Source organism: Ananas comosus, linkage group 1 (assembly GCF_001540865.1).
Source record: "Ananas comosus cultivar F153 linkage group 1, ASM154086v1, whole genome shotgun sequence".
Lineage (NCBI taxonomy): Eukaryota > Viridiplantae > Streptophyta > Magnoliopsida > Poales > Bromeliaceae > Ananas > Ananas comosus.
In genome coordinates this window covers 20741117-20768482 of record NC_033621.1, presented here as the reverse complement: position 1 = coordinate 20768482, position 27366 = coordinate 20741117, and the positions used below count along the sequence as shown (strand labels likewise).

Genomic DNA, 27366 nt, shown 5'->3' with positions numbered 1-27366 from the left:
TCCGACCTCAAATAAAAAAAATAGTTATATTATGAAAGGACAAACTAAATTCTTGTAATCAACGAACTTTACATAAACCAATAATTGTTTTAAATAATAAATTGAAAAAATTTTAGATAATGAAAATTTTTCACAAATTAAGATAATTATTCCATTAAATTTAATACCTTTGACTAATTTTCAGTTGAAACTAGCATAAATTCATTTAATAGTTAATTATTATTAGCTAATTAACCTATTAATTGAATTTCTTTATTAATTGATTATAATATTTGAAATCTGAATGGATAAAGAAAATTTTTTAAAAAATGAACCACGTACATTTATATGCCCCTCATCAGTTTAGGGGCAAAATGGACAATTTTATTCTTAACCTTTATTATATCATGGTATAACGAAGATTAAAATGAGTTGAGAGTATTTTTGAAACAAAATAAATATTTGTAGGGATAATTTTGATATTTCAAATTATGTAAGGGCATCTACGATAATTTTGAACTTTTCAATGAAATTGCCCCAATTTAATAGGTGGACAGAGATAATTGCAGTATGACATGTAATAATAGAGCGTAGGGGGCGCAGAGGCAGCATTTTTCAACTTACCCATGACTTTCTGCTCTTTAAGACGCCTCTTTCGTCAGTCTCTTGTTAGCGGCGACACTGCCTCTCTCTGCCCTCGAAATATTTCAATGGGCTGCAAGTCACTCCTCCTCCCCTCCTCCCTCAACGCCGCCAATGTCTCCTCCTCCCCTCTCTCCAAACCCCAATCCCACCCTCTACTCCTCCTCCCCCCCACCTCCTCTCCCTCTTATCCTCCTCTTCCTCCTTATTCTCTACGTATATCCCGCAGATCCATGGTCGCCTGCTACGCCGCCGCCGCCTCCTCCTCCTCCCCCTCCCCATCGCCGTCGAGTGCTTCTTCCCCCGCGCGCGAGCTCCGGAAGCTTCTAGAATCCCCCGGTGCCCACCAGGGCCCCGCTTGCTTCGACGCCCTCAGCGCCAAGCTCGTCGAGAGGGCCGGCTTCCGCTTCTGCTTCACGAGCGGTACCTGTTTGCCTTTTTGCCTCACTCACCATGATTTCTGTTCGCCTCATTAAAGTATTAGAATAAGAATAATATAAACATATAGATATATATATATATATATATATACACACACAACATGCTGCAGCATGAAGAGACAAAGTACAATCAAGGAATATATAAACTGAATCATAAGAGAATCACGAATTCTACGACACACACGAGAAGGACTTTAAAGATAGGCCGATCCTCGGATTTTATTTATATCTTGACCATAATGTTTGCTTTTATATTGGCTATGGTTTATATTGGTAGCTGTGGATTTCATCTGCGACTTGGATTGCTATGGTTTGAGAAGGAAACGTTAATTTAATTGACTGGTGGTCATCAAGGAATGAAGTTAGCTAGGCAAACATGAATCTTGAGTTTTGTCGATCGTGAATTCATGATGCAAGCGGAGTCCAATTTGGTGCGTAAGTGGGATGACTTTCTAAACAAGTTTACGGATTAAAGCCATTTAACAAACAATGTTTCTGTAACTCCATTAAGACCCAAAAGAGATCCACCTTGCGCCCGGCGAGTACCCGCTGCGTTTTCTCCTATTTTCCGAGTTTATAAAGTGTTGGGCACTCCTATGATGTATCGGCGTCCAACACGGATATAGGTGAGTTTGTTTCAGTTTAGGAGAAAATATGATGTTTCTTAGTAATGCATTTGGCTATCTTCAGGTTTCTCTATCTCGGCTGCTCGGCTGGGGTTGCCAGATGTGGGTCTTATTTCCTACGGGGAAATGGTAGATCAAGGTTATCAAATTACCCAAGCTGTATCGATTCCTGTAATAGGAGACGGTGATAATGGATATGGGAATCAAATGAATGTCAAGAGAACAGTTAAAGGTTTTATCAAAGCGGGTTTTGCTGGAATTATTCTTGAAGATCAGGTATGCATATTTGCTGTAGATTATTCATGAGGGGCTTTTTTGAGATAGAGATTAGATTGCACCTTTTGTACCTTGATGAACTGATGTCATCTTGCGTTTTCCTGACATTTCATTTAGATGGATTATAAAATCCGTCTTATAACAGAGTTTAGATTTTCTTGTCCTGCTAGGAGTTTCTTCTCTAAAAAGTTTATTTCTAATTCCTTGGAAAGAACTAAGTAATATTAAAAAGATTAATTGGAATAAAGCAGCCTCTGCAAATTTTTAGAGAGTTAATTTTGCTTCAGTACTCATGTGATGTTCAATTATGAGATCGGACTATTAAACTTAGTTTCTCAGGTTAGTTTAGCAGCAATTTTATACAAATAGGTTGGATTAGTTTTCTTCTCCAAAGCAAGTAAGTCATTTCTTGGGATATTTTGATTTACTTATCAATCTACCATCCTGATTTTAATGGCGTAACAAAAGTATCTGGTGGCTCAAAATGATGTTCTGTTTCTTCTCTAATTCTCTTGTAGCATGGTTTTGAATATGCTCCTTGATAGGTTTCGCCAAAAGCCTGCGGCCATACTAATGGTCGCAAAGTGGTCTCAAGAGAGGAAGCAATAATGCGTATAAAAGCAGCTATAGATGCACGGAAGGAGAGTGGCTCTGACATTGTGATTGTAGCAAGAACCGATTCTCGTCAGGCCATATCACTAGAGGAATCCCTTTGGAGATCACGAGCCTTTGCTGATGCTGGAGCAGATGTTCTATTTATTGATGCACTAGCTTCTAGAGAAGAGATGAGGGCCTTCTGTGAGATCACACCTTTACTTCCGAAAATGGTAAGTTTGTTCAACTAATATTGTAAGAAAGAGTCTAGGCAGTCATAAGAAACAAACGATCACCTTGACATCCAAAAATCATATTGAACGTGAGCATGATCGACTAAGTGTTACAGTTAGTAATATAATTATCTCTTTAAACACTATCATACTGCAAATGTAATATCAGATACATTTATTTCTTCACGAATCTTCTCATTACATTTCGGTTCCAAATTCTAACGATATTTTGTGTAGGCCAACATGCTTGAAGGTGGGGGAAAGACTCCCATATTAAACCCCGTTGAACTTGAGGAGATTGGATTTAAAATTATCTGCTATCCACTGTCCTTAATTGGGGTATCCATCCGAGCAATGGAGGTATATCTTCTTAGACTTGGCTGTATTTTCTTCTTTTATTAGAATTGGTCTAGTGTGATTATATGAGTAGTAGCCACAAGTTTCAGGTAGATATGATATGGATTGTGGTCATGTTATTTAGCTTATATTCTCTACTTCCCCCTTTTTTTTTTGGCACCTTTGAGTAACAGATTTAAAGTCTTGAATATTTCTGTCCTATGCACTCTTTTCCTATCAATGTCACTTTATATTAGTATGCAGTGTTCTCATTCTTGACTCCTTTGTATTAAGCATTAACTGGATCTTCCGGCTTACCTTAATATACATTTTCATTTTGTATCAAATGTTGCTTTTTTCTTTCTTTGAATACTCTTGCTAAATGTTCCCTCCAAGTCCAGTAGATTAATAAATTTCTTTTTTTCAGCATGAAAATAAACATATATCTAGAGGCAACTAATAAATTGTATACTACCAGTAGATTTGTTTAGTTAACAAGGTTTTTGAAGCATGATTCCAGTTTAATTAAACATCTAGATTGAGCTTATTAGGTCGAGTAAAATGTGCAAGACCTTTGGAGTTTCAGAAAGCAAATATATGGGCTTAAAATGTGGACATATAAAATAATGTACTATATACATTCATGATTTGTTCAATTTTGACTTAAAAGCGTTCAAAAGCTCCAATTTCATGTCTCAATATTTCTTCTCATGTTAGCTACACAAAAGAAAACTTTTATGTAAAGAAAATTAACCTCTTGGTAGTTCATCGTATCCATTTCTCCGAATATAAATGTTATCATTAGCTGGCTTCAGCATCTGCTTTGGCAGCAGAATACACTGTCTGATGAAAATATGCTCCTCTATTCTTTAGGAGCATATCGTTTTCTGCTCCTCAGAATGGCAGACAAATTATACCATTCTGTTGGTACGTTGATAATGTCTTGTTGTATTTCTCATATTACAATAAACATTCTATAATCACAGGATGCACTTACCGCCATAAAAGGTGGCCGTGTCCCTCCTCCAGGAAGCTTGCCATCTTTTGAAGAAATTAAGGATACACTGGGCTTCAATGAATATTACGAGGAGGAAAAACGTTATATGGTCACCCCTGCTCAACCATCAAACCGAAGAGGTAATGACTTAACAATTCATATCCTAATAACATGTGGATATACTTCTCTCCTTTTCTTTTATTTCCTTTTGTTCTTTGGTGGATAAAAGTGTGTAGAATAATTTAATCTTCACTTTTGAATGAAAGCAGGTTACATCCCGGCCAGCCGTAGCTATGAACCGAGGACAGCTCGCAAAGATTTTGAGTCGAGAGCTTATCGGCCACAAGAACCTGTAGTTGAGATTTTGCCTCCATCTTTGTATGATGGCTTCAGCTCGAGTGATCCACGAGATCAGATGGGTGGGATGTGGTCTCGCAAGTTGAAATTGAAGATCACGGGGAGGAATGGGCTCGAGAAACTCGATGTCAGCATTCCTGTAAGTGGGCATTTTTTTTTTTTCTTTCCTGCACTCTAAAATGTCGGCTTTCATACGATTTTAATCTCTTACGAGCTTTTTCTATTTTTGTTAATTACTCAAACCCTAAATTAGTTTGGCAAAAGATCAAAATATATTTTGAGACCTGCAATATCTAGTCTTGCATGCTTGCATGTTTGATTCTTGTCCTTTTCATAACCAATTGTGCATCTATTGCTCTTGAAGACAACGCAAAGTAGATGAACAATTTTCTTTTTTTTATGCATTCAATATGTAATAAGATTTACACGACTGAGATTGTATAGAGTTGAAATTGTTGCTTGAAAATGTTACCTGGGAAACCCCAAAGTCCAAATGTATTAAAAAGATTAAAAATTCTGTATGCAAGTGGACGCACGTTTCCATTTATTTTAATGGTTCTGCTTTTTCTTGTTCTTTTTTATTACAGGCTGGTTTTCTTGAAGGGATGTCGAGAATTATACCAGGTACTACAGCAATCAGTCACATGTCGTAGTGGAAACTAGCAACTGTCATAATGGAAACTATTTGGAAAAGAAATTCCTGATAAAATTCTTCATGCTGCAGGATTGGCAGGTGTGAATATCATGGAGCTGTTAACCAATGCACCGGAAGATGAAGTTAGTGGCTCGCAGAGTGGGAAGGTACTTCTTGATTTCAATGATGCAATGGGAGATCGGATTCAGGTGTTTGTCGAGTGAAACTTTCATAACTAAAGGGCAAGTTGTCAGCTGAAATTACAGAACATAAGGCAAAGATAATCTGGAAAGAGCATTGCTTCTTCACTTATGCCTCCCTTTCTGGAGGTATGTTAGTACTCACATTGGTGAATTTAAGGATGCCAATTTATTAAAGTGCATCTGTAAATACTCCTTTTGAAATTTTATACTTAAGGAAAACTTAATCTACAGTGAGATATGAATAAGATACGAGTAAAGCCACAAAAATAATCTAGTTTGTGAATGAGATATGCCAAAAAAATGTGATGGGCAAATTTTAAATTTGTTAGACCACATTAATTTTTCTTTATGGAATACGAATTTAAGATAGGTATTTATAGGATTCAATTCATCTGAATTTGTAGTACAAGTATAAATATAGTTTCTGTGAACAATCTAAATCAAATAACTTGTTCAGTGTATAACACAGAAATATATAGGGTTTATAAGAGAATATGGTGAGTTATTATTTTATTAGGTATTTTAAATATGTTGTTGGAGTGGGGATCAAATTACACAAATTTTATATGTTCTACTCATGAAATCAAATCTTAGAGAATTCAAAATCGAATTCAAAAGAGATTGCAAAGTCTGCTTCTATCACCAATATATTTAAAATACCTAATAAAATAGGGTTTATAAGAGAATATGGTGAGTTATTATTTTATTAGGTATTTTAAATATGTTGTTGGAGTGGGGATCAAATTACACAAATTTTATATGTTCTACTCATGAAATCAAATCTTAGAGAATTCAAAATCGAATTCAAAAGAGATTGCAAAATCTGCTTCTATCACCAATATTAAGTGCAAAATACTTGTCCTTTAAGTTTTTTTTTAATTTTTTTTTCCATTTTTTGGGGGAACATAACAAATCACCATGTAGGTGGAAAGCATTATTGTTACGACAAACGCACAAACGGAAACGAAATGACGAACACAAAAAACAATCAAATCACAAGCAGAAAAATAAAGAGACACAGATTTACGTGGAAAACCCTTTGCAGGGAAAAACCACGGGCGAGGGAGGAGAGATCTTCACTATGGAACGAAAAGGGAATACAAAGTTCTTCAGGTTACAACCAACCACGATCACACGCCTCTAGGGCATAAACGATAAACGAAAAGAAAAACTCATAGCGGGTTTCGGATCCGATCCGTACCGCGGGAGGCTCCGCTACCCACCACAGACATTCATTTTTCCTTCATAATTTTTTTTTCCAAATTGGTCGCACCGCGAAACTGTCGGCGAGTCGTAAACCCGAACCTGAATCGATAGTAGATTTCGAGTCACATCTAACAATTATCTTAAAAAATCATAATTATGTGGACAGCATAATCGACGAAACATCAACTTTCAAATTGGAATCACAAAAAACAATTGGTATTTCCTACAAGTATTCTCAGGTTTAACTTTTTCTTGCATCCAAAGAGGTCCAGGAGGAGAATGCGTATCTATGAAAAGTTAGAACAAACTGAGATAACATTCAACAACTTTTGTCTGCACTTATTTATTGTGATAAATTATTTACTGCAACCCCAGGTTAGGACATGTTGTGTATGGAGATGCATGCAAATTGGATGAATGCTATGTCCACTTCCAAGACGAAAAAAAAAAAAAAAAAAGAATAGAATTTAGGCTAGAGTGATTGATTTTTTTTGTACAATATGAGGGGCTACTATTCTGTGATTTGTGTAATCTCTTATGATATACTTCACATCGTCCAGATGTACTGTCAGGAATGCACATCGCATTATCATGCCAAGTGGATGCTTGGCTTAGCTTTTGAGATTTTCAATGTTTTCAGTAGTAACAAATTTCATCATGAGATAAACTAGAAAACAGAAAACTAGTACTTTGGGGCTTGCCATTGTCTTTGTTCTTTGTCCTGATCTCAAATTCTATATGTTCTTTGTTCTGTTCCTATTGTTGTTGTTGGTTAATTTGTGAACTTGTCTTTGAAGACGAAAGAAAGATACTGCTGTAATTTCCATTCTTTTTTCATCGAACAAAACACATAGATATAAGATCTGCAAACAATGCAATACCATCTGTAGGTACCGTCAATAACATCGAACACGGGAATAAACAAGTATGAAGTACGTAAACAAAGCGAAACCAGCACTCAGCTGGCAAAACTTGAACTAGGACTCTTGAATTCACACAATTCATGAACTAGAAGTCTAAAACAATTTACAATACAAAGCAGAACCATTATACGATCTAAGGATTAGAGATTAATTGATTTCACATTGGCACAGCAATAACACTCATTTACATTTTGTAAGATCTAAACATGTGTCCTATATATACAACTACAGTTTATTTTAGAAGATTAACATCCATTCTATATTAATAATCACTTCTCTAAAGATGTGTCATATAAACTAACAAATCATCTGATAGTGTGCCCAGATCAGGTGAATAACCCTCATCCTTCATTAGCACAAGGAGCTCTCTTAATCTCTGGTAAAGTAATGCAGATTTTGGATGAGAAGTATCTCTTGCGACAAAAGTGTGGACCTCATCTTTTACCTCAATCCAACTCCATCCAGCATCTTTCTTGACTCCCATGTCATCCATCTTCCTCCTGACTCTATCGGCGTCGCTCCATTCTCCGTGCATAGCGTGCAAATTCGACATAAGCACGTAGCCCGCAGAGTCTTTTCTCGACAACTGCATCACCTTCTCTAAAGCAATCTTTCCTGCTTCTAAATTCCGATGCAATCTACATGATCCCAACAGTGCTTTCCATATCACAATATCTGCCTCACATGGCATACTATTTATCATACATAGTGCCTCTTCAATTCTCCCGCTTCGCCCCATCATATCGATCATACATGCGTAGTGAGAAGGAGATGGCTCGATACCGTACCGATCGGTCATGAGTTTAAAGTATTTTTCTGCTTCGTCTACAAGACCTGCATGGCTAAAACCTGCTAGAATCCCTACAAATGTCAACTGATCCGGCATGACGCCGTTCGGTTCCATCTTATTGAACACTTTCAGTGCCTCCTTCGCATGCCCATGATGTGCATAACCATGAATCAGCGAATTCCACGATGTGACGTCATGGGTGGGCATTGCGTCGAATGCGAATTTCGCGTCTCCGATGCACCCACACTTGGAGTACATGTTGATCAATGCATTTCCAGTGGAAGTATCGAGATCGCACGCCAATTTGAGGGCAAGACAATGGAATTGCCTTCCTTGATCTAGTAAGGCAAGATTTGCGCAAGAACTTAAAGCACTAGAGAATGCGTACTCGTTCGGTCTGTAATTCATGCTATGCATTCGACAAAGAGCGCTTGTGGATCTCTCGTCAAAACCGTTCTGAAAATAGCCAGAAATAGCTGCACTCCAGCTAACAACATCAGGGTATTCGATCTCCGCAATCACAGACTCCATTTCTTTGATCCGACCGCCTCTACCATACATGCTTAGTAAGGCGTTGTATACTCGAATGTCCGACATCATATTGTGTTTTATAGCAGAGCCATGTAATTGCCTTCCAAACTCACCGGATTCAGATGATAGCCCGCAAGCCCCTATGGCAGTGGCGAATGCAAACTCATTAGCATTGAGACCATCTATAACCATTTCAACAAACAGCTGCAGGGCATCTTCTACTTGTTCATTCCTAACACAACTAGCGATCATCGAGTTCCAAGAGACAACATTTTTAGGTTCAAGATGTTGGAATACGGTGCTAGCTGATTCGAACTCATTATTTCTTGAATACAAATCAATCAAGGCACTCGCAGAGTAGACGCTCTGAGCAATCATTGTCTTGATCATGTAGCCATGTATCTGCTCACCAAGCGGCAGCCCACAAGCTGTCAGAATGCTTGCGATTGTATGCTCATTCGGTTCGAGCCCATGTCTTACCATGCGATCGAACACCCAAACCGCCGATTCAAACGACTCATTGGTACAAAGTCCGGATATCAATGAAGTGTAGCTCACCAAATCTAGCTCAGGCATTCTATCGAACACAGCTTTGGCATTTGAAATCAAACCGCATCTCGAATAGAAGTCGATCAAACTATTCCCGTTCCGGCAATCACTCTCAAGCCCAAGACGCACGATCAGTGAGTGCACTTGCTCACCGAGGCGAAGAGCTGCCATGTGAGCGCAGGCCGCAAGCGCGGCATTCAAGGAGAAATCATTCGGCAAGAGACCGGACTCCATCATCTCAACAAACAGCGAGAACCCGACACCACACTGACTGTTCCGGACGCACCCTGATATCATCGAGGTCCAAGCAACGACATTTCTCTCCGGCATTTCACCGAACACGTCGAACGCATCGCCCACTCGGTCGGATTTCATGAGGAGATCAACCAGCATGGATTCAAGAGCTACGCCCGGTCTAACTCCCTTTCTTTTCATCTCTGTTAGCAACTCCATAGCTTCTTCGACGCTCTTCGACTTCACCGAGCTTCGGAGTCTCTCGGCGTGCGAATGCTCGGGGAGGGAGAGGGGTTCCGGAGGGTGCGGCGGAGCTGCTATGGGTTTCTTGCACCTGAAGAGAGGATGGAAGGGAGTGCGAGGATGGTTTTGGAGGAGGTGGAGAGGCCTCAGAGAAGAAGTGTGGGGCGAAAAGGAAATTTTCATGTTTGTGTGAAGTGATGGCGGGAAATAGTTTTTAATTGCTAAACTAATTTTTCGGGTCGGATTGCAGTATTTATATTTTAACTGAATTTATGGGACATATTGTAGTTTATTATAGCTCGCGGAAATAAATTTTTTTTTAAAAAAAATTATTCAAAATTTGAAAAAGCTGTATTAAATAATATATATATATANTTCATGTTATATTCATTACTGCAGAGATTTTAATTCCATGTTGATTACATGTTCTTCACCTGTTAGCTTTGCATATATATATATATATATATATATATTATTTTGCAATACATTCTGATTGTTTAGCATATTTTTACAATAAATATTAGAATATATAAAAATTTTAATTTTACATTTTTTTTTAATATCTCGATTTTTTATTTGAAAAAAAGAAGTTTAATAATCTGTTAGAATTTTTTTTTCTTTAAAACAAAAATTTAAAAACAGTACATTATAAGAACAAATTTAAATTAAATAATTATATTTAATTATAAAATTCGGTGGAATCAGCGCTAGATCAGTTGACCGCTCGCGCTCTTCTCTCCGCGGCCTCCTCCTACCTAGCGAGCGCACAAAACCTCCACTAATGGAGTCCATTTATCTCCACTCTCTAAACCCTAACCCTAACCCTAATCCCCTCTCCCGCTCCACCTCCGGTCCATGGCGATCCCGCTTCGCTCCCAATCTCCGATCCTCCAATCGTCTTCTCAGGATCCGACGGCCCAGATCCCTCGCCCCGCCCCTCGCGCTGCAGCGGCGTTCCTCCGACCACGACGTCGTCGTCGTCGGCGCCGGGATCGTCGGGCTCGCCATCGCCCGCCACCTCCTCCTCCACTGCGGCCTCTCCGTCGCCGTCGCCGACGCCGGCGTCCCGTGCTCCGGCGCCACCGGAGCTGGTATGGGGGGGCGGGCCCCGATTAGGGCATCATCATTCCTACCCGCCCTCGGGGTCGGTTGCATTTTTTACGATTATGCCCCTGCGAAATCGTTCTAATTACTACGGTGCGTGTCGCGCCGTGGGATCCCGCAGGGCAGGGGTACGTATGGATGGCGCACAAGACGCTGGGGAGCGACGCGTGGCAGCTGGCGGTGAGGAGCAAGCAGCTGTGGGAGGAGATGGCGGACGGCGTGGCGCGGGAGGGGTTGGATCCTCAACACATCTTGGGTTGGAAGAAAACAGGTTTCTCTCTCTCTCTGCCTCTTCCTCTTATGAAGAGTTTAGGTATAAATGCTGCTAATGTTAAACCTCTATATCCAAGGGTTGATAAAAACTTAGTTGGATTTTGGCTAAATTATAGAAAATCCCCCGTCAAAACCCGATTTTTTACTTTCCTTCTCTATCATTTAAAAACCTACACTTTGCCCCATTATAAAATAAAAAATGTTCACAGGGGTACGATGTGAACTATGATGATAAAATGACCATTTTGCCCCTCACCATATTCATAGAAGAGAAGGCTGAGGGCATTTTTAGTATTAAAATAATATATAATAATATTTTATAAACGGAACCCTAACGGATTACTAACGGCAGGCAGTAAAGTGAATATATATATATATATATATATATTTTTTTTTTTACAAGTGGGCGAAGTATAGATTTTTAAATGACATGGGGAAAGTGAAAAATCGGGTTTTGACATGAGGGTTTTATATAATTTAGCCTTAAATTTTAGTAAAAGAAATAAGGCTAAATTATAGAAAACCCTCCTTATAAATATCCGTTTTTTCATTTTCTTCCCTAACTTTCAAAAACCTACATTTTATCCCTTCAACATTTCAGATTGTTACATTTAGTCCCCCTCCGTCACGGTTCCATCACTATTCCATTCATTTCTTATAATTTATATCGAAAATGTCTTTCAAAATGACTGAAATATATTAAAAAATTATTTTTTTCTTATGAAAAAACTAAGGGCAATTTGGTCTTTTGCCCTCTTCAATAACACCGGACCTCTCTAAAAATGTTTCTAAAATTTTAAGGGGGCAAAATGTAGGTTTTTGAAAGTCAGAGAGGAAAAATAAAAAAGCGGATATTTATAGGGGGGGTTTTTTTTATTTTTGCCAAACAATAATAATAATAACATGACATGTGAAAAAAATGTAGGCCATTAGAAGCTTATGAGTGTAAAGTTTACGCCTTAAAAGTAACGAGCAATGCTATACATCTTACGCCCACTCTATTTAAGAACCATAAATTTTTACTTGTCACATCGACCTTTTTGTTTTTATTAAAAATTATTTGAATTTTTGTGAATTTTTGTGAACTCTAGAACGAGGAATGTAGATGTACACTTTTTTTGGAATGTACAATTAGATTTTCTCTAAAGTAAAAGCCATAAGCACGTGACATTTTACCCTTCAAATTTTAATTAATTCTCAATCTTTCTAAATCATTATCATCAATGCAACAATCCAATTTAGTTAACTACGTACTAATGTGTTGCTGATGTGAAAGCAATGTATGTGGCATCTTAATTGTTATCGCATTATTAACAACAATAATGTTACATCACTTACACGTTAGTAAGACATCAATATATAGTTAACTAACGAAGATTGTGGAAACTTGATTGCAACAATTTTAAAAGTTCGAATTGAAAAAATTATAACAAATTAAAGTTCGAGAACTAAAGTGTCATGGGCCATATAGTTTGAAGACCAAAAGTATTTTTCTTTTCTTTTTTTTTTCCTTTTTCTCTCATTTTCTGATATAATGAAATGGGATAGTTTGATACGTATCGTTGTAAAGTTTTCAAATTACGGATTCGTCTCTATAAAGTTTTAATCATCAAATATGTATCTCTCCATTTCCAAAATTTATTACTGTCAGTTGACTGTTAAATTTTTACTGTTTGCACTGTTATGCCCTTGTAAAAAAAATAATTTTTTTGAAAATTTTTTAAAATTTTTAATTTATGATTCATATAGAATGACATGAAAGTTATAATAAAAATATTAGAAAGGATAAATGATGGTAAACATAATTAAAAAATATATATATTCAAAGGTAGAATCACTTTGTAGAAGAAAAGTCAACATTAACCGGTCAACTAAAGGAACGGGATATATTTGCAAACTATGCAATTTAGGAGGAAAATATTTGATTACGAAAACTTTGTACGGATAGATATGCGATTTTATTGTTTTTTGGGATACTTATGCATTTAACCCTAAGAAATCATTGGAATTGGAACTACATATATATTGATTACCCAAGAAAAAAGGTAAAAATATAGGGAGACCATCTCAACTAAAGCCCTCCTGAACTTTTACTTTTTTAGTTGATACCTCTTAAGTTCAACTCTTTTTTTTTTTCCCATTGAATGACTTTAATTGAATATATTAAAATTTTTATCTAACTGATTGATAATTCCTTCAAAATTAATGGTCTTAATTTTTGTTTTTTAGCAAATTAAACTGGAATCATTAATAGCTATTCGCGAATTTTTAACTTATTAGAATAATTCAATTAAAAAAAAAAGTTAAGGCATGTCAAATAAAAAAAATTAAAGTTGGGATGCCCCGATATAAAAATAGCCTAAAGTTGAGGGGTTCTTCATAAGTTTTTACCTTCAAAGAAACATCTTTTCTTTCTGAAACTAAGAAATTTGACCTTACTCGAAGAATGATGATGTCAACACAACACAGTTTACGGAATTACGACTTACTACTGAATTCATTGCATCTTGTCATTATTCACTTACTAATGTTGACCTGATTCAATAAATAATATCTGTCTTAAATAAAAGCGGAGCTGGTAATTGCATCTGAACTATAGTGCATTTTGAAATGGGTACCGAACTGTAAAAATTTTGGTGTTACTATCTAGCCTTTTACCTTTTAGTATGATTTCGCTACCTCTCCGTATATCTTTTTTTGGCAAAATGTTATGCTACCTAATAGAATATTCTGCCTACTTAACAGAATATACTATGACTTAAAAAACAACTGTTTAGTTCTGATATAATTTGATGGAACCCTCTGAAATTGATTAAATTGAAAAGCTAGGTAGTAAACTCGAAGTTTTAAAGTGCTGTTCCTATTTCAAAGTGGGTTATCTATTGCAGCTAAGGTCTGTACAATTTTACAGAAAGAGTATATTTATATTTGTTATGACATTACTAATTGCCGTAACATTTTGGCTTAGTTATCAAGATCTTTCTTTTATGGAAAAGTGAGAGTATACTTGGGAGCTTTTACAACAGGAAGCTTATTGATCGGTAGGAGTGCAGAAGAGCTAACTACATTGGAAGAAAGGGTGAAAGTTTTTACTGAAGCAGGGTTGAGAGCCGAATACTTGTCTAGCTCTTCATTGAGTTCAATGGAACCAGCACTTGAAGTTGGAAAAGAAGGTGGGGCTGCATTTCTACCAGATGATTGCCAGTTGGATGCACATCAGACTGTTTCTTTCATCGAAAAGGTGCATCATTTTTCTCTTTTAAAATTTGGCTTTTGTGTCTAAGAACACATTTAATAATGTTTCTGATTTTCAATGTGTATATATTGTTCACATGTTTATATATGTTAGCGTAATAAGTCTTTTGCTCCGGAAGGCAGATATGCAGAGTTCTATAATGATCCTGCCATTGGCTTATTAAGGTTTCCCACTCCATCCATTGGTAATTGCTCTATTGCTTGTTTCATCATAGAAAATCTGTTGTGCTTACTCAATTTTGCTTTTCTTATATCATATAGATCTGATAGAAGCGGAGCAATCGAAGCTGTTCAAACTTCCGAGAAAATCTTGTATGGTAAAAAGGCTATTGTAATTGCTGCTGGTGCATGGAGTGGATCCTTGATGAGAAGCTTTGACGTTAATGCACCAGATGTTCCTGTAAAGCCTCGAAAGGTTCTGCCTAGAACTGCATTGGTTTTAGGTTGTTTTGTCTTTAATTTGTTTGCATTATTATAGTGCATTGTTTTCTATCCTTGTTCTTCTTTTCTCTGGTGTGTTTTGGCAAGTCAATTTAATCTTATTTGTCGTAAACTCTACGTCGAATTCTGCTGCCTAAATCTTGAGCTTTATTTCTGTCATTACATAGTGAAGGCCATGTTGAGAATCATTTCAACATTGGTAAGACAAAAAATTTCTGTAAGTTTGATTTCGTTCTTTTTTATTGTTGCAGGGGTTTCGCGGAGTTCACATCGAACTCCAACCATATATTTAAATTCTAGAACATAATAGCTCTTGTATTTTTCATTGGCTATTTTACTTACTCCTAAGTCCTAATAAAGGAACATTTATGAGCAGGTATTGATTAATCTCAGGAATCTGCTTTTGTCGACAATAGTACTATGTGATATCTGAGTTTGCCTACATCCATTTAGACTTCCATGCTTAGAAGTTAAAGCATCATTGCATGTAATATTTGGGAGCAATTTAATTTCATTGTCCTTAGATATGTTCTTGCAAACAACTAAGAGTTAGATCTTGTGATTGCCTAATTGTCTATCATCAAGTTATATCAATGTGAAAGAACCTTATCGATTAGCCACTACTGATGACATGAAACAGATTCATTTTGTTCTTTCAATTCTACTTGCAACTTTACCATGCAGTTGTGGTAATGACGAAAAACCTAAATCCATCTTTTCTCCCCAGGGCCATCTTCTTGTGTTGGAGAACTTCAATGAGATTAAACTAAACCATGGCCTGATGGAGGCAGGATATATAGATCATCAGGTCGGCACTTCGTCTGATTCAGCTACAGCAGATAGTGAGCAAACTTTGCTCTCCATATCAATGACAGCCACCATAGATGCGAAAGGCAATCTTGTTCTAGGTAAACGGATCACCATTTGATTTCTTTTCTTTGGATCCCATGCTATATTGTGTTTTTGATGCCTTTCCATAGGTAGTCATTCATTTTGTAGTTTGTTGTGACCTAAGTGGAGCATATGTCAAAATATTTGGCAAAGTTGCATATGCACCCCTCCCATCTGCCTATAATATCCTTATCATTCTCCTAAAAATGAAAATACCATAAATGTCCTGATGTATATCATAAGTGCCAATTGTAATTATCATGATGCCCTCCAAAAAGAGCATATATAAGGGAACTTTTATCATACCATTTCCATGGATATCAAAAAGGCTGCTAGACACTTTCAGAATTCCTATGTAATAATTTGAACTTTTCTTATCGTCCCAACTTGTCGAGCTGACTTCAGTTGTTCACAGCCACCTAATGTAACCTACCTTGCTACATCTCTTCATTTGAAAATCTTAGGCAGCAGCCGCCAGTTCAGTGGATTTTGTAGAGAAGTAGACGAGTCTATCATCAAGCGCATATGGGACCGAGCAGGGGAGTTCTTTCCCACACTAAGGACTATATCTCTTGATTCATTGCGGAAGAGACAGATAAGAATAGGACACCGACCTTATAGTAAGCTCACTTTATTATTCTCACATTATTTGCATCTTTTTGCTTCATTCCGGTGTTGTTTCTTTCTCTCTAAACCTGCAAGAGCAAAAGAGTAACAACGTATTGTTGACTTATTTCAGTGCCCGATGGGAAGCCGGTGATTGGCCCTGTTCCCGGTTTGCCGAACATTTTACTTGCAACAGGACACGAAGGAAGCGGACTTAGCTTGGTAACTTGCTCTGTTACTTTAGCAAGTACTTTGTTAATGTAGCATATTTGACATTATCTACATTTAGTTTCTTATGGAGCATATTAGGTTTTGATAAAATGCTAATCTCTTGATACGGAAAACTTGTCTGTCTATTAGTCTTTGCCTTCTTCTGTTGCTTGTACTCTTGTTTTTATTTTCTACTTTTTATTTGTTATACCTACTCAGTTATTTCAACAATGATCTAAAAAGAGTAGCACAAATAATATCTGCATGCAAACATGGATTTGAGACGCAAACCGATTTTGGTACATCAGAGTAATATAGCTTGGCCTAAAGTGTAGGACTCGCAGCGACAACCAGGACAAGGTGTGCTTTGGTGTCGCTTGTAGCCCGAAAGTTATGGTTAGAGGAGCTGAGGGGGAGGTAGTGTTAGTATGAGTAAAATAGATGCAAGGCAAGTTGGCGATGAGCGCATGCTCAAGCTTGCGAGTTCATGAGTGTGACAAAATTGACTCGCACGAAACATGCACATAATACTGAAGCTCTTAGTCGGCCATAATTCCGGTTGTTGTTTTCCATAATAAAGAGATTAAAAAATGAAAAAAAATGACAAATTATATATATAAAAAAAAAACAGCTGGCTCTCAGTAGAAGAGACTGATGAACTAGGTTGTGACTCAGGAGAATTTAGAGAAGATGATTCAACATATATATTATAGATAAATCTCAACATATGCATATTTCTGATATAGTGCTACTATTGAAAACCTTTCTTAGGAGTTTCCGGATTCTATTCATTATTCTTCGGTGGCCTCCAAAGATGTATGACTTGTTTACTTACTGGCATCAAGTTGACATAAACATAAGTTTACAGATGCTCATACGCATTTCCCGATTCTTCTGCCGAAGCCTGTACCTGCACACTTGACTGTACCTGCACACTTGACGAGTTTGTAAACCAAAATTTTGCCCTAATTTTATGCGCACTTGTTTGGTTGTTGAAACCTTATTTAAAATCCATACAAAGTCCAAAGATGATGAAGTTTCCCTTTTTTGTTTTTGTTTTTGTTTCGGCGATATCTCAGGCATTGGGCACTGCTGAAATGGTTGCTGATATGATCTTAGGGAACTCCCCTGTGGTGGACTGCACTCCGTTCTCCATACGCGGTAGGTTTTGAGGTAATTACAAATTTACCCCTTCAATGTCTGTCTCATTGTCGACAGCCTAACTGGTGCCATATTTTATTTTCATCGAATCGGAGTTTTGGTTCTCGTTTCGCTCGCGGCCCCCTTTTTCTTAATGAATCTTTTCTGTGTTGGTGCTCCTTTTGCAGAGTAATGAAAGCTTGAACTGGATATGTAATTATTTTGAAACTGTGTTACCTAATGGGTCGATTGATTGTAAAATTTACGTAAGAGTATAAAAATCGGTCTCAAACTAGAGGAAGACAAAAAGATTGGACCAATACATACAAAACTGTTTGGTTGCATGGCAGCAGCATTTATTTATAGGGGCAAACGGATTCGGGTTGGCAGAGCTCTTATTCCAACCCCGATGCGCTCGGAGTGCGGCGGTAAATGGGACTGATAAATACATTCTCGGAGCAGCCGTAATTGGGACCGAAAAAATAGACTCGGGGCAGTAAATGGGAGTAGTTTTTAAATCCGAAACAGATTCATCTGGAATCCGCTCTGAATATATATTTTAAATTAAAATTTAGTCTAATGTTTTTTAAAAAATATTCTTTGAGTCTTAAATGTTAGTTTTTTCTAAAATAAATGCAATTTAAGAGAATCACCTTTATAATTTTGTATTTTTTTAAATTTTATTTTTATTAAAATAATAAAGTTTAATTATATTAAATCTAACTTTAAATGAAAAATAAAAATTTTATGATGTGACTGGGGAAGGCGGTCTTACGAGAAGAAAATTTACTATGACACCACATCGTCAATAACAAGTTAATCACATCTCTCTTTTTTTAAATAAATATAATAAAATTTTTTTTTTATAATCATAATGAAACATAACCTCAGGAGGTATTTGATTGATAGGTGACGCATCGTCACTAATATATCCCGTGTGTTCTAGAATTTTTCCCTTCTGAACGGGCGGATTATGAAATACGCCACAGGTGGGGCGGGAAGTGGCTCTGTTTTCTGTTTTCATTCCTAGTAAATGTATTACAATTTTAGTTATATACAGATTTAAATATAGTACTTATCTAGTGCAGTTATAATTATAGATTCAAATATAATTAGAACTTTGTCCAAATTGATCGTAATTTTACTTGTAGCAGTTGACTAGAATTGTTTTAAATAAGAGGTAAACTTACCTATTGAATCATCTTTAACATAACAAAACGGACGAAAAAAAAAAAAAAACGAATCGATGGTGAAAGTAATATCACCATTTCATATATAAAATTTGTAAATCAAATTTCCAACCGGTTGCAACAAACAATGCATGCATAATTCTAGAACACCCGATTACATTCAATCATATAAGATATATACACATTTATAATAATTATAATTGCATCCAACCAAACAACACTTACGAAATTCGAGAATTTGCGAATACTTTATTCACAAGGTAAGACCATTGAACCACCATGATTACTGCTAGAGCCCAGGATCATGGGCTATGTCAATTCTTAAAACAAATAAATAAATAGAGTCTAAAATTAGAACGCAAATAGCTATTATAAACAATATTTTTAATAAAGAGTCAATTCGAAAAAATTGACTACATTACTATCTGCATTATTGGGAACTTGATTCTCCAATCAAACATGGTTGTCTATTTCTAATAATCTGAATTGAGATTACTGCACAGACCAAAAGAACAATATATTCCTTAAAATGCACTCTTAATTTGTTTAAGTTGCTTTGTACAAGAATACACTTGTTTCTGATTACAGCTTTACCAGTCGTTGGGCTGATTTGTGGTCATGTTATCCTCAAAGAGATGATAGCTTTTTATATCTCTTCCACCTACCCACCTTCTCCCTCCCCTGGAAAACGATTCGCATCATACGCAGCAAAGAGAGTCTCTCACCAGATTTAAAATTATTATGCAGCTTAAACTACAGATGATCAAATATATTTCCAGGAACTACCGGAACAAAAGCAATTTTGAATAAAAAATAACAATATATACCATAAAGCATATCAGCGCAATAATTAATAATGTAAAAGACCAAATTCTGATTGATGGTTAATTCTATTTGTGCTTGGTTGAGGAATAAGATTCTTCCGCTATGAGGGATAGTAATAATTGATCACAATGTCAATTTTGTGGTCGGTGCTGAAAGGCAGAACAGATCAGAGCAGCTCTTTCAAAGTGAACGTTCTGACTTTCACATCGCACTCGACGTGTTTTAGTAATATTTGACAAGATCAAGAAATTGAAGCTTTGAGGTATCCCCCCACACAACAGCTCATAGCTGTGGTCTGTGCAACCTAGCAGGACAGTTTACATTTCTACAATTCTAGTGATAGGAAATTCTACCAATTATTGTAAGTATAATTTGCTAATTGAACTTTTAAATGAGATATAGAGCAATTGGTAAGACTAGACAAAGAATTACATCACCAAATATGAGGCCCTGGATTACTTGCTTTCAGCTTTCAAAAACCGCTGATTAATCATAGTTACAGTATATAGTAAGTACCTTGCGCGGTCCAACGGCAAACTCATTATCTTCAATAAAGAGAGCCTTGAAACCCACAGGACTCAATACTTCCTCATAGCTACACATAAGACAAGAACAAGGAATTGTTATGCCATTAGATACCTTTGACTCCAATTAGATAGTTGAAGTTGGCGTGTCAAAGTATTAATATTGAATCTTACTACATACTACCAAACACTCCATTAAAAGCAGAAATATACTTACTCAGCGACAGTTGTATTGTAAGGCGGTCCTTCTTGCTGATCGGTAATCTGCCGTCCACAATATGTAAATGCTAACATTAAATTCTTGAGGTAAAGAACATAGGGGAAAAGAAACAAGTCTAATAGCCCTTGATCAGAACTGGTCTTATGGGGGAAAAGAAAGAAATTTCATACTATATAGGGAGTTGGAAAAGAGAGGAGGAAAAAAGAAATTAGCTTCATCTTTGGCTACTTTTGCTACTTTTCTTGACACGTCAGACATCAAATTCATGCATCACCATTCTCTCAAATCATATTTTATTTTCTCTCTAATCCACCTCTTAGTCCCACCAGTTAAGACATTTAAGATCCATTTATATTAAGTATCTTCATACAACATTAATATGTGGAGAATCTTTTAATTTTCCATGTGGGCATAGCACGGGAATAGAACTTGCTCTGATAGAAAAAAGGAAGACCAATGCATAATCCATCTTACTGCAACGACAAGTTACGTTTCTAGCTATCTCACTGTTCCTCCAAAAACTTGGTAGGGCCTAAGATTTATCAAAATCATAGTGTTGTAGTAAAGATAATCACAATATTCATTTATCAAAATTTATCATGAACACCTCATTGTTTCAATTGATAGAACCAAATGTTCCATCGTAATGAAATGCATCATACTTCTCTTGAAATTGGCCGACATGCACCAAGATTCTCTTATTTAAATATACTAGATCTATTCAACCTACAAATTCATTAACTCCTAAAAGTGAAAGTAGACAAGCAAAGCACAAAATTTCCTACTAGGTAGTCTTGATGGTACAGTCCTCAATTACAAATTTACTACGTGACTGTCTTCGAAAAAACAGAATCTACCACTGTTCTAACTTCACACCCTAATAAACAAAGTAACCAACCGGACACAGTTATCAATATAATATGATCTGGAACCAACTAGCTCACATCTATTTCATAGTAGCATGTCGTAACAGTTATCATATGTGCACTACAAAAAACTAATTCCTTGTTTGGCTATGCTTCCGCCTTTCCTTCCCCTTTCTAAACTCGAATTCTATGTAATCAAATGTGGAAAAGCATATTCTTAAAAAGAAAATAAAGAAACAAGAGATAACAATGTTTTTCTTTGGGATGTTTTAACAACAAAATTCCACTTGTATTCGTTTTTACACTTTTGGCCTTTTTTTTTTCCTTCTAGCACTTCCACCCGCCATTTAATTTTCTTGGATACGAATGCTTCTGGCTTCCCTTGCGACCAGTGTATGAGGCATTTACGTCCCAGAAACATAAAATGTGGATGAAAATGCTGAAATGAAAAAAATTAGAAAAAAATGGATTTTCATCTAAACACGCCCATAATTCAACTGACTAAAAACCAACTAATACATGCCATGGCATCAACAAGTAATGTCACAGCACATCAAGTTCAAAAGTCTCATTTAAAAATTCAACAAATTACTGTGACCAGCTGCCAACCTCCACAAGAACAGCCCGTGGCAGAACTTTCTACTTACCGCACGCCTAAAATTACTAAAGGCAATCTCATTTTGAAAAATCACTCTGTAAACTTCATGATGAAAATTTCACTCTACATAGAAGCAAAATAATAAAACTTGATTAAATTTATAAACGTACTCACCACATATATCAGTGTAATAAGCTCTCCATCTGGCTTTAAAATGTCTCTTATTTTCCTTGCCCAAGCTGATCTCATGCTTGGATCAATTGCACAAAAGAATCTGCAGTTTCCAGCTAGATATATGAACTGCTTTGCATAGTGCAGGAAAAGACCACCATACAAAAGAAAAAACTTACGTGTAGTCAAAGATGAGATCAAACAACTCGGTCGGTTGCCAAATAAAGAAATCTTCTGCCATAAATGTGAAAAAATTGGCATTCGGCAAAGAGGAAGACCACTGATATCATTTACAGTGAAAAATTAGAGACAGTTGAATGGAAAGATTGCTTTCACTTGTCAAGTCCCCAAAAGGCATTTAAAAAGGAAAAAAATTATAAAAAAAAAAGCAGATCTTAAAAGGATGAAATCTTCCACTAGGTCTTCAAAAGGATATAATATAAGACATTAATAACAAAAATCAATGACCGACAAACATTATCACATACTAAAAAATGTTTGGCTTTTAACCAATCATTTTCTTGACTTGAGAATTATTTTATGTGTAAGTCAGAAATGAAGACAACAATTGTGATCTTAAGTATGTCTTGGCATAAGTACATTCTCTATTGAAAGAGGGAAAAACAACAGAGGATACACTGTATGCATAAAATGAAATAAAGGCAGGGAAAGTTCGTCGAACAGTCTTGTTATCCATGAAAATGATTGTCAACTTGTTAAATAAGGTTCACAGGATAAATAACAAAACATTTTGAACCAAACAAATTAGGAATAGAGAAGCTAGGCTTGGAAGAGGCAACTAACATAGGAGGTTAATAGTTTTTTCCTTCCCTATATTTGATGATTTGATCAACCGCTAAGTATATGTGCCATGATCCAATCAACTTTGCTTGCTCTGTTCTTGGAAAATGAATCAGGGTGTAAGTTGATTTGAGCAATCACTCTATATGGCATAGGGAGCTGCGTTGATTTAAGATCAGGCTGTAAGTATGTTCATTAGGGTCCAGTCTAGTACATTTGCTTTATCCCATTGAGCGTACCACAATCTATTGGATCATGAAACCTCTGCTCTTTGTAGTGTTAAGCGTTTGTTCATTACCATATCTCCCAATTATCTTATCCTAAAATTTTTGGAAATTTGGTATCCTTCTCGTCTCTTTAACCCATATCCATATCTATGCAACAAAGCTGTAAGGCCCTGAGAGCACCTATTATTCACTAATTGACAGTATCTATGATTGAAGTAATACGTAAAATGATCCATTTTAAAAAATAATATGTTAGCTATTACAATTTATATGATCAACTTCAAAAATAATATATTAGCTATCGCAATTTATTTGACCAGTACATTCCTATTTCTCTAAGCACAATGCTGCACTAATCATTCGACAGCATAACATTATGATCAAGCCAAATTAGGCACAATCCATCATAACTAAATTCAATCAAGTCTTCCTTGCTAATTTTTAGCATGATTAATTTAAAACTTCTTGAACTAAGCTAACTCAAAACTACAGATTTGTCGATAAACTCATGAATCCTACCTCTTTGGCTTTTCTGATAGCAGTATCAGAAATGTCCAAACCTACAACAAAGCGCCCAGGGCTCGCAAAGGCCACAACATCATATCCCTGTGATACACAGATATATAAATATAAATGAAATAATTATTGAAGCAAATCGAGTAAAATAGAAAAGAAAATTAATTAGAAATTCAACAATGATGACTATTTTTGATATCAGGAAAAATTATGGCAGGCAGAAAAAGGAGCCCCTGAACCATCTCATATGTTGCATTTTTCATCCATGTCCGCTAGAAAGTATCTGACAAAACATCAACTTTTCCTCTAAAATGACCTTTTTGACCCGTTTCAAATACATTGAAAAAATTTCAACAAAGGGACAAACTGGTCATTTTTCACAGGAAAGAAAAACAGGGATTTCTTTATGATCAGTGCTGGAACGACAACATATGAAAAAGCTCTAGGATTAAAGTGTTTTAGTGAAAAGTTCAGGAACTAAGTTGGAAAATCAAAATAGTTTAAAAGAATTACCTATGGATATGCCAATAGATTCATGTACAAGGTAGAAAAATTAAATTATATCGTGCGCATAAGACATGTTAAGCATTAGTTAAAAAGCATTAGTTTAACCAGAAAATAGCCATCAGGTGAAACTGATTGTACCACAAGAAAGAACAAAAATCACAATGTGACAGGAAAATGAACAACAATGACAAGAAAGAGGATGCAAACTTGCAAAGCCTCACCAGTCCGCATCCAGGGACCAAAACTCTGCCTTTTGGGAGGGTTCCTGATTGCACGAGCTGTGGAACAACAGGTGTTGGCCGACCCAAATCCCATGGAGTTAGTCCTTTGTCCCAGCACTTCTCCCAGCCATCTGATCAGAAAAATAAAGGCTTAAGGAAAACCCCAGGATATATAGCAATTTGCACTCTACCCAGTCCCTGCTGATAATGAATACAGCTAACCCCTTGATTGATTAGGAAATGCTGCACTTTACCCCTTACAGAAGGCAGTAATGCTACATTTTGACACCGTCAAAACTCAAAAGGCATAATTACTTCTTAGAAAGAGATGGAACAGAAGCTTTATGACAGATTTGTCTCGCCAACTATGAATACACCAACAGGATAAAACTGAGTGGTAAAAAAATGGAAGAAAAGGAAAAAAAATTTGTGAAAAATTTTACCGAGATGGAACGAGGAAAACTGAGAAAAATCATATCAAGGCTTAAATCTTGGAATTCAAGTTGAAACTATTCTGGCTAGAAGAATGTTGAATACAAGTAAACAACCCCAAATCAACAGGACCTCATGGTTCGGAAAGGCCTGTTTGGCCCTGTTTCTGTTTCTGCTTCTGTTTCACGCCGCAGCACGCTCTACGAGAGTGTTGTGGGCAGCGATGAGCTTCAAAAAAGAAGCTCCAATTTAATACTATCGATTCCGGTGCAGAATCTACAAGAAGTGCCTCAGTAAGATGCACCTCCTCCGACTGTCACAAAGAACTTAACCCGAATATCAAAGAAGCATTCATGGTAGGCGACAGTAAAGAGGAATGTGCCTTATCAGAGCACGGCTCATGGACTTTTTTTCCTCTCCTGAAAGATGTTGGGGGTACTTTAGTATACTAACACTCCATAGAGAACACCTTTTGGGTGCGTTTGGTTCGCATTATGAAAGATTACTAAAAATGAAAAGATATCCGAGAATCTTATTTCTATTCATTCTATTACTAAGAATGTGGAATTTTTGTGTTTGGTTCGCACCGTAATATTATTTAGCCATATTATTTAATATTACAAAAAATATAATTAATTTATTTATTTTTTAATTAATTTTATATAATGTTACCAAAAATTTCAACATCTTTTTAAAAAAAAAGAGAGAGAGAGAGCATAAGTTGGAGAGAGAGAGCATAATTAAAAAAATAAAAAGAGAAATATAGTCGAAATTAGAGAGAGCGAGAGAGTTGAAATTTTAGAAAGAGAGAGAGAGAGAAAGCTCAGTTTAGAGAGAGAAAAAAAGTTAAATTTTAGAGAGAAAAATAAGTTTAGAGAGAGATATAAGGTTAGAGTGTAAAGAAAAATAATATCAATTAGCCGGCGAATAGGAAGAAAGAAAGAGATAGACATATTATTATGATTATTATCCCAATCCATTAATATAAGGATACCCACCCTTCCTTAAGGGAATGAGATTAGCACTTTAGGGTGAATCTTATTCCCAAGTGAATCTAATATTACCAACTGGATTACTTAGTGTGTTTAGCCAAACACCGTCATTTTTTTTTATTCCTATTGGATTATATGGAATCTTTAAGAGATAGCGCGAACCAAACGCAACCTTTAGGCCATATTTGAATGTCGGAATAAAATATTCAATAATAACTTATTCGGTATAAAACTTTCTTAAGCGATTGGAAGCTAAGAAGGATAACAAACGATGCGAATGCCAATATGGTATAGTATCCATTCTACGCATTCAATCATACTCCTTATCTAGCAAAAACTTTTTAAGTAAATGGTAGGATTTTTTTAAGTAAATCCAAGAGATATGCCGAATAAGACGATCATACTGTCCAAACAGCCTGGAAAGGATAGGAGAGAAAATAATTTTCTCGCATATTTCTCCAAAGAAAAGAAAATTAATGCTTGAAACAACTATTTGTCTCTAAAAGGTTAAGCTACCAGATAACATAGGATGTTTACATATTATATACTCAGCAAGATGATCGCATAGGAAGAAGAAGAAGAAGAAGAAGTAGAAATAGAAAGGAGAAATAGAGGAACCAGCGGTGGCGTCGCCAGCGCTCACGAGCTCCCGTAACCTCGCCACCTTTGGGTTCGCGCTCGGGTCCCTGTAGCGATCGCCTTCGCCATGATCGGCGCCGCCGCCGCCCTTCGCCATGATCGGCGCCGCCGCCGCATCATTCGTCGTCGTCGTCGTCGTCGTCGTCGTCGTCGGCGCCGTTAGGGCTTTAGGGGGCGTCGATTTTAGGGTTTGAATGCGGCGAGTGTAATAAAAGCAAGGCGACAGCAGAAGAGGAGGAGACGAGAAGGAGAAGGAGAAGAATTTTTTTTATAAATAATCTTATTAATTTTTATAATTATAAAAATTGTTTTGTTAAAAAAATAATTATAAAAATAGTCCTATAAATGCGGTGAATGATTCACCGCATTTATAACTTCTCATTAGGAGTAGAAAAGAAATAAAAGCGGTAAACCATTCACCGCTTTTATCATTATAAAAATATAAAAAAAATAAAAAANGCATCGTTCGTCGTCGTCGTCGTCGTCGTCGTCGCCGGCGCCGTTAGGGCTTTAGGGGGCGTCGATTTTAGGGTTTGAATGCGGCGAGTGTAATAAAAGCAAGGCGACAGCAGAAGAGGAGGAGACGAGAAGGAGAAGGAGAAGGAGAAGGCTCGGTTGAGGAGGTTAGAGGCGGTGGGAAGCAGCATGGTCTGATCGGCCAATCACCACACTCAATTTTTTTTTTATTTTCTTTGTTTCTTTTAACATAAATTATAAAAAATAAACAGAATAGTAATATAACCAAATTATTCTAAGAAAGGGGGCAAAGTACAAAAAAAAAAAAAATAGTTCAATTGTTGTATTTCCGTCTCTCTCTTTCGTCTTTATGTGAATATTTTCTTTGTCTGAAGGAATGTTTACAAGTGCAATATTTATTAGTGTACAATATAAAGTGCATCTCAATTATCTCTCCGTATAAAAAGA

The 27366-nt window shown here is 36.4% G+C and overlaps 4 protein-coding genes across 10 annotated transcripts; 2 read left to right on the top strand and 2 right to left on the bottom strand.

The window, feature by feature from the left end:
- On the top strand, positions 579–5562 carry LOC109713914 (2,3-dimethylmalate lyase). Its single transcript, XM_020238205.1, has 8 exons — positions 579–1044; positions 1752–1963; positions 2509–2790; positions 3028–3150; positions 4113–4263; positions 4393–4619; positions 5068–5104; positions 5205–5562. The coding sequence occupies exons 1-8, from the start codon at positions 606–608 to the stop codon at positions 5336–5338; spliced, it is 1605 nt and encodes a 534-aa protein (XP_020093794.1). The 5' UTR covers positions 579–605; the 3' UTR covers positions 5339–5562.
- Positions 7381–10119, bottom strand: LOC109713907 (pentatricopeptide repeat-containing protein At2g27610-like). The gene has a single exon (XM_020238194.1). It carries the CDS (start codon positions 9974–9976, stop codon positions 7724–7726), a length of 2253 nt encoding a protein of 750 aa, XP_020093783.1. The 5' UTR covers positions 9977–10119; the 3' UTR covers positions 7381–7723.
- Positions 10484–26381, top strand: LOC109711272 (glycine oxidase). 6 transcript variants are annotated; one of them, XM_020234239.1, is made up of 10 exons: positions 10484–10884; positions 11019–11168; positions 14197–14411; positions 14520–14590; positions 14687–14840; positions 15594–15774; positions 16222–16377; positions 16497–16584; positions 17643–17734; positions 26356–26381. In XM_020234239.1, exons 1-10 carry the CDS (start codon positions 10575–10577, stop codon positions 26361–26363), a joined length of 1425 nt encoding a protein of 474 aa, XP_020089828.1. In that variant the 5' UTR covers positions 10484–10574; the 3' UTR covers positions 26364–26381. The 6 variants fall into 6 exon arrangements, with proteins under 6 accessions (XP_020089828.1, XP_020089836.1, XP_020089821.1 ...); XM_020234247.1 differs by lacking the exon at positions 26356–26381 and adding an exon at positions 17902–18307; XM_020234263.1 differs by lacking the exon at positions 26356–26381 and adding an exon at positions 17902–18307 and having other exon boundaries at positions 10486–10884; positions 16497–16585; positions 17653–17734.
- Positions 19250–27127, bottom strand: LOC109711306 (thiocyanate methyltransferase 1-like). 2 transcript variants are annotated; one of them, XM_020234284.1, is made up of 9 exons: positions 26907–27123; positions 26422–26560; positions 24380–24510; positions 23655–23741; positions 22287–22387; positions 22111–22210; positions 20470–20516; positions 20245–20323; positions 19250–19584 (listed from the first exon to the last, which is right to left on the bottom strand). In XM_020234284.1, the coding sequence occupies exons 1-9, from the start codon at positions 27087–27089 to the stop codon at positions 19531–19533; spliced, it is 921 nt and encodes a 306-aa protein (XP_020089873.1). In that variant the 5' UTR covers positions 27090–27123; the 3' UTR covers positions 19250–19530. The 2 variants fall into 2 exon arrangements, with proteins under 2 accessions (XP_020089873.1, XP_020089880.1); XM_020234291.1 differs by lacking the exon at positions 22287–22387 and having other exon boundaries at positions 22111–22236; positions 26907–27127.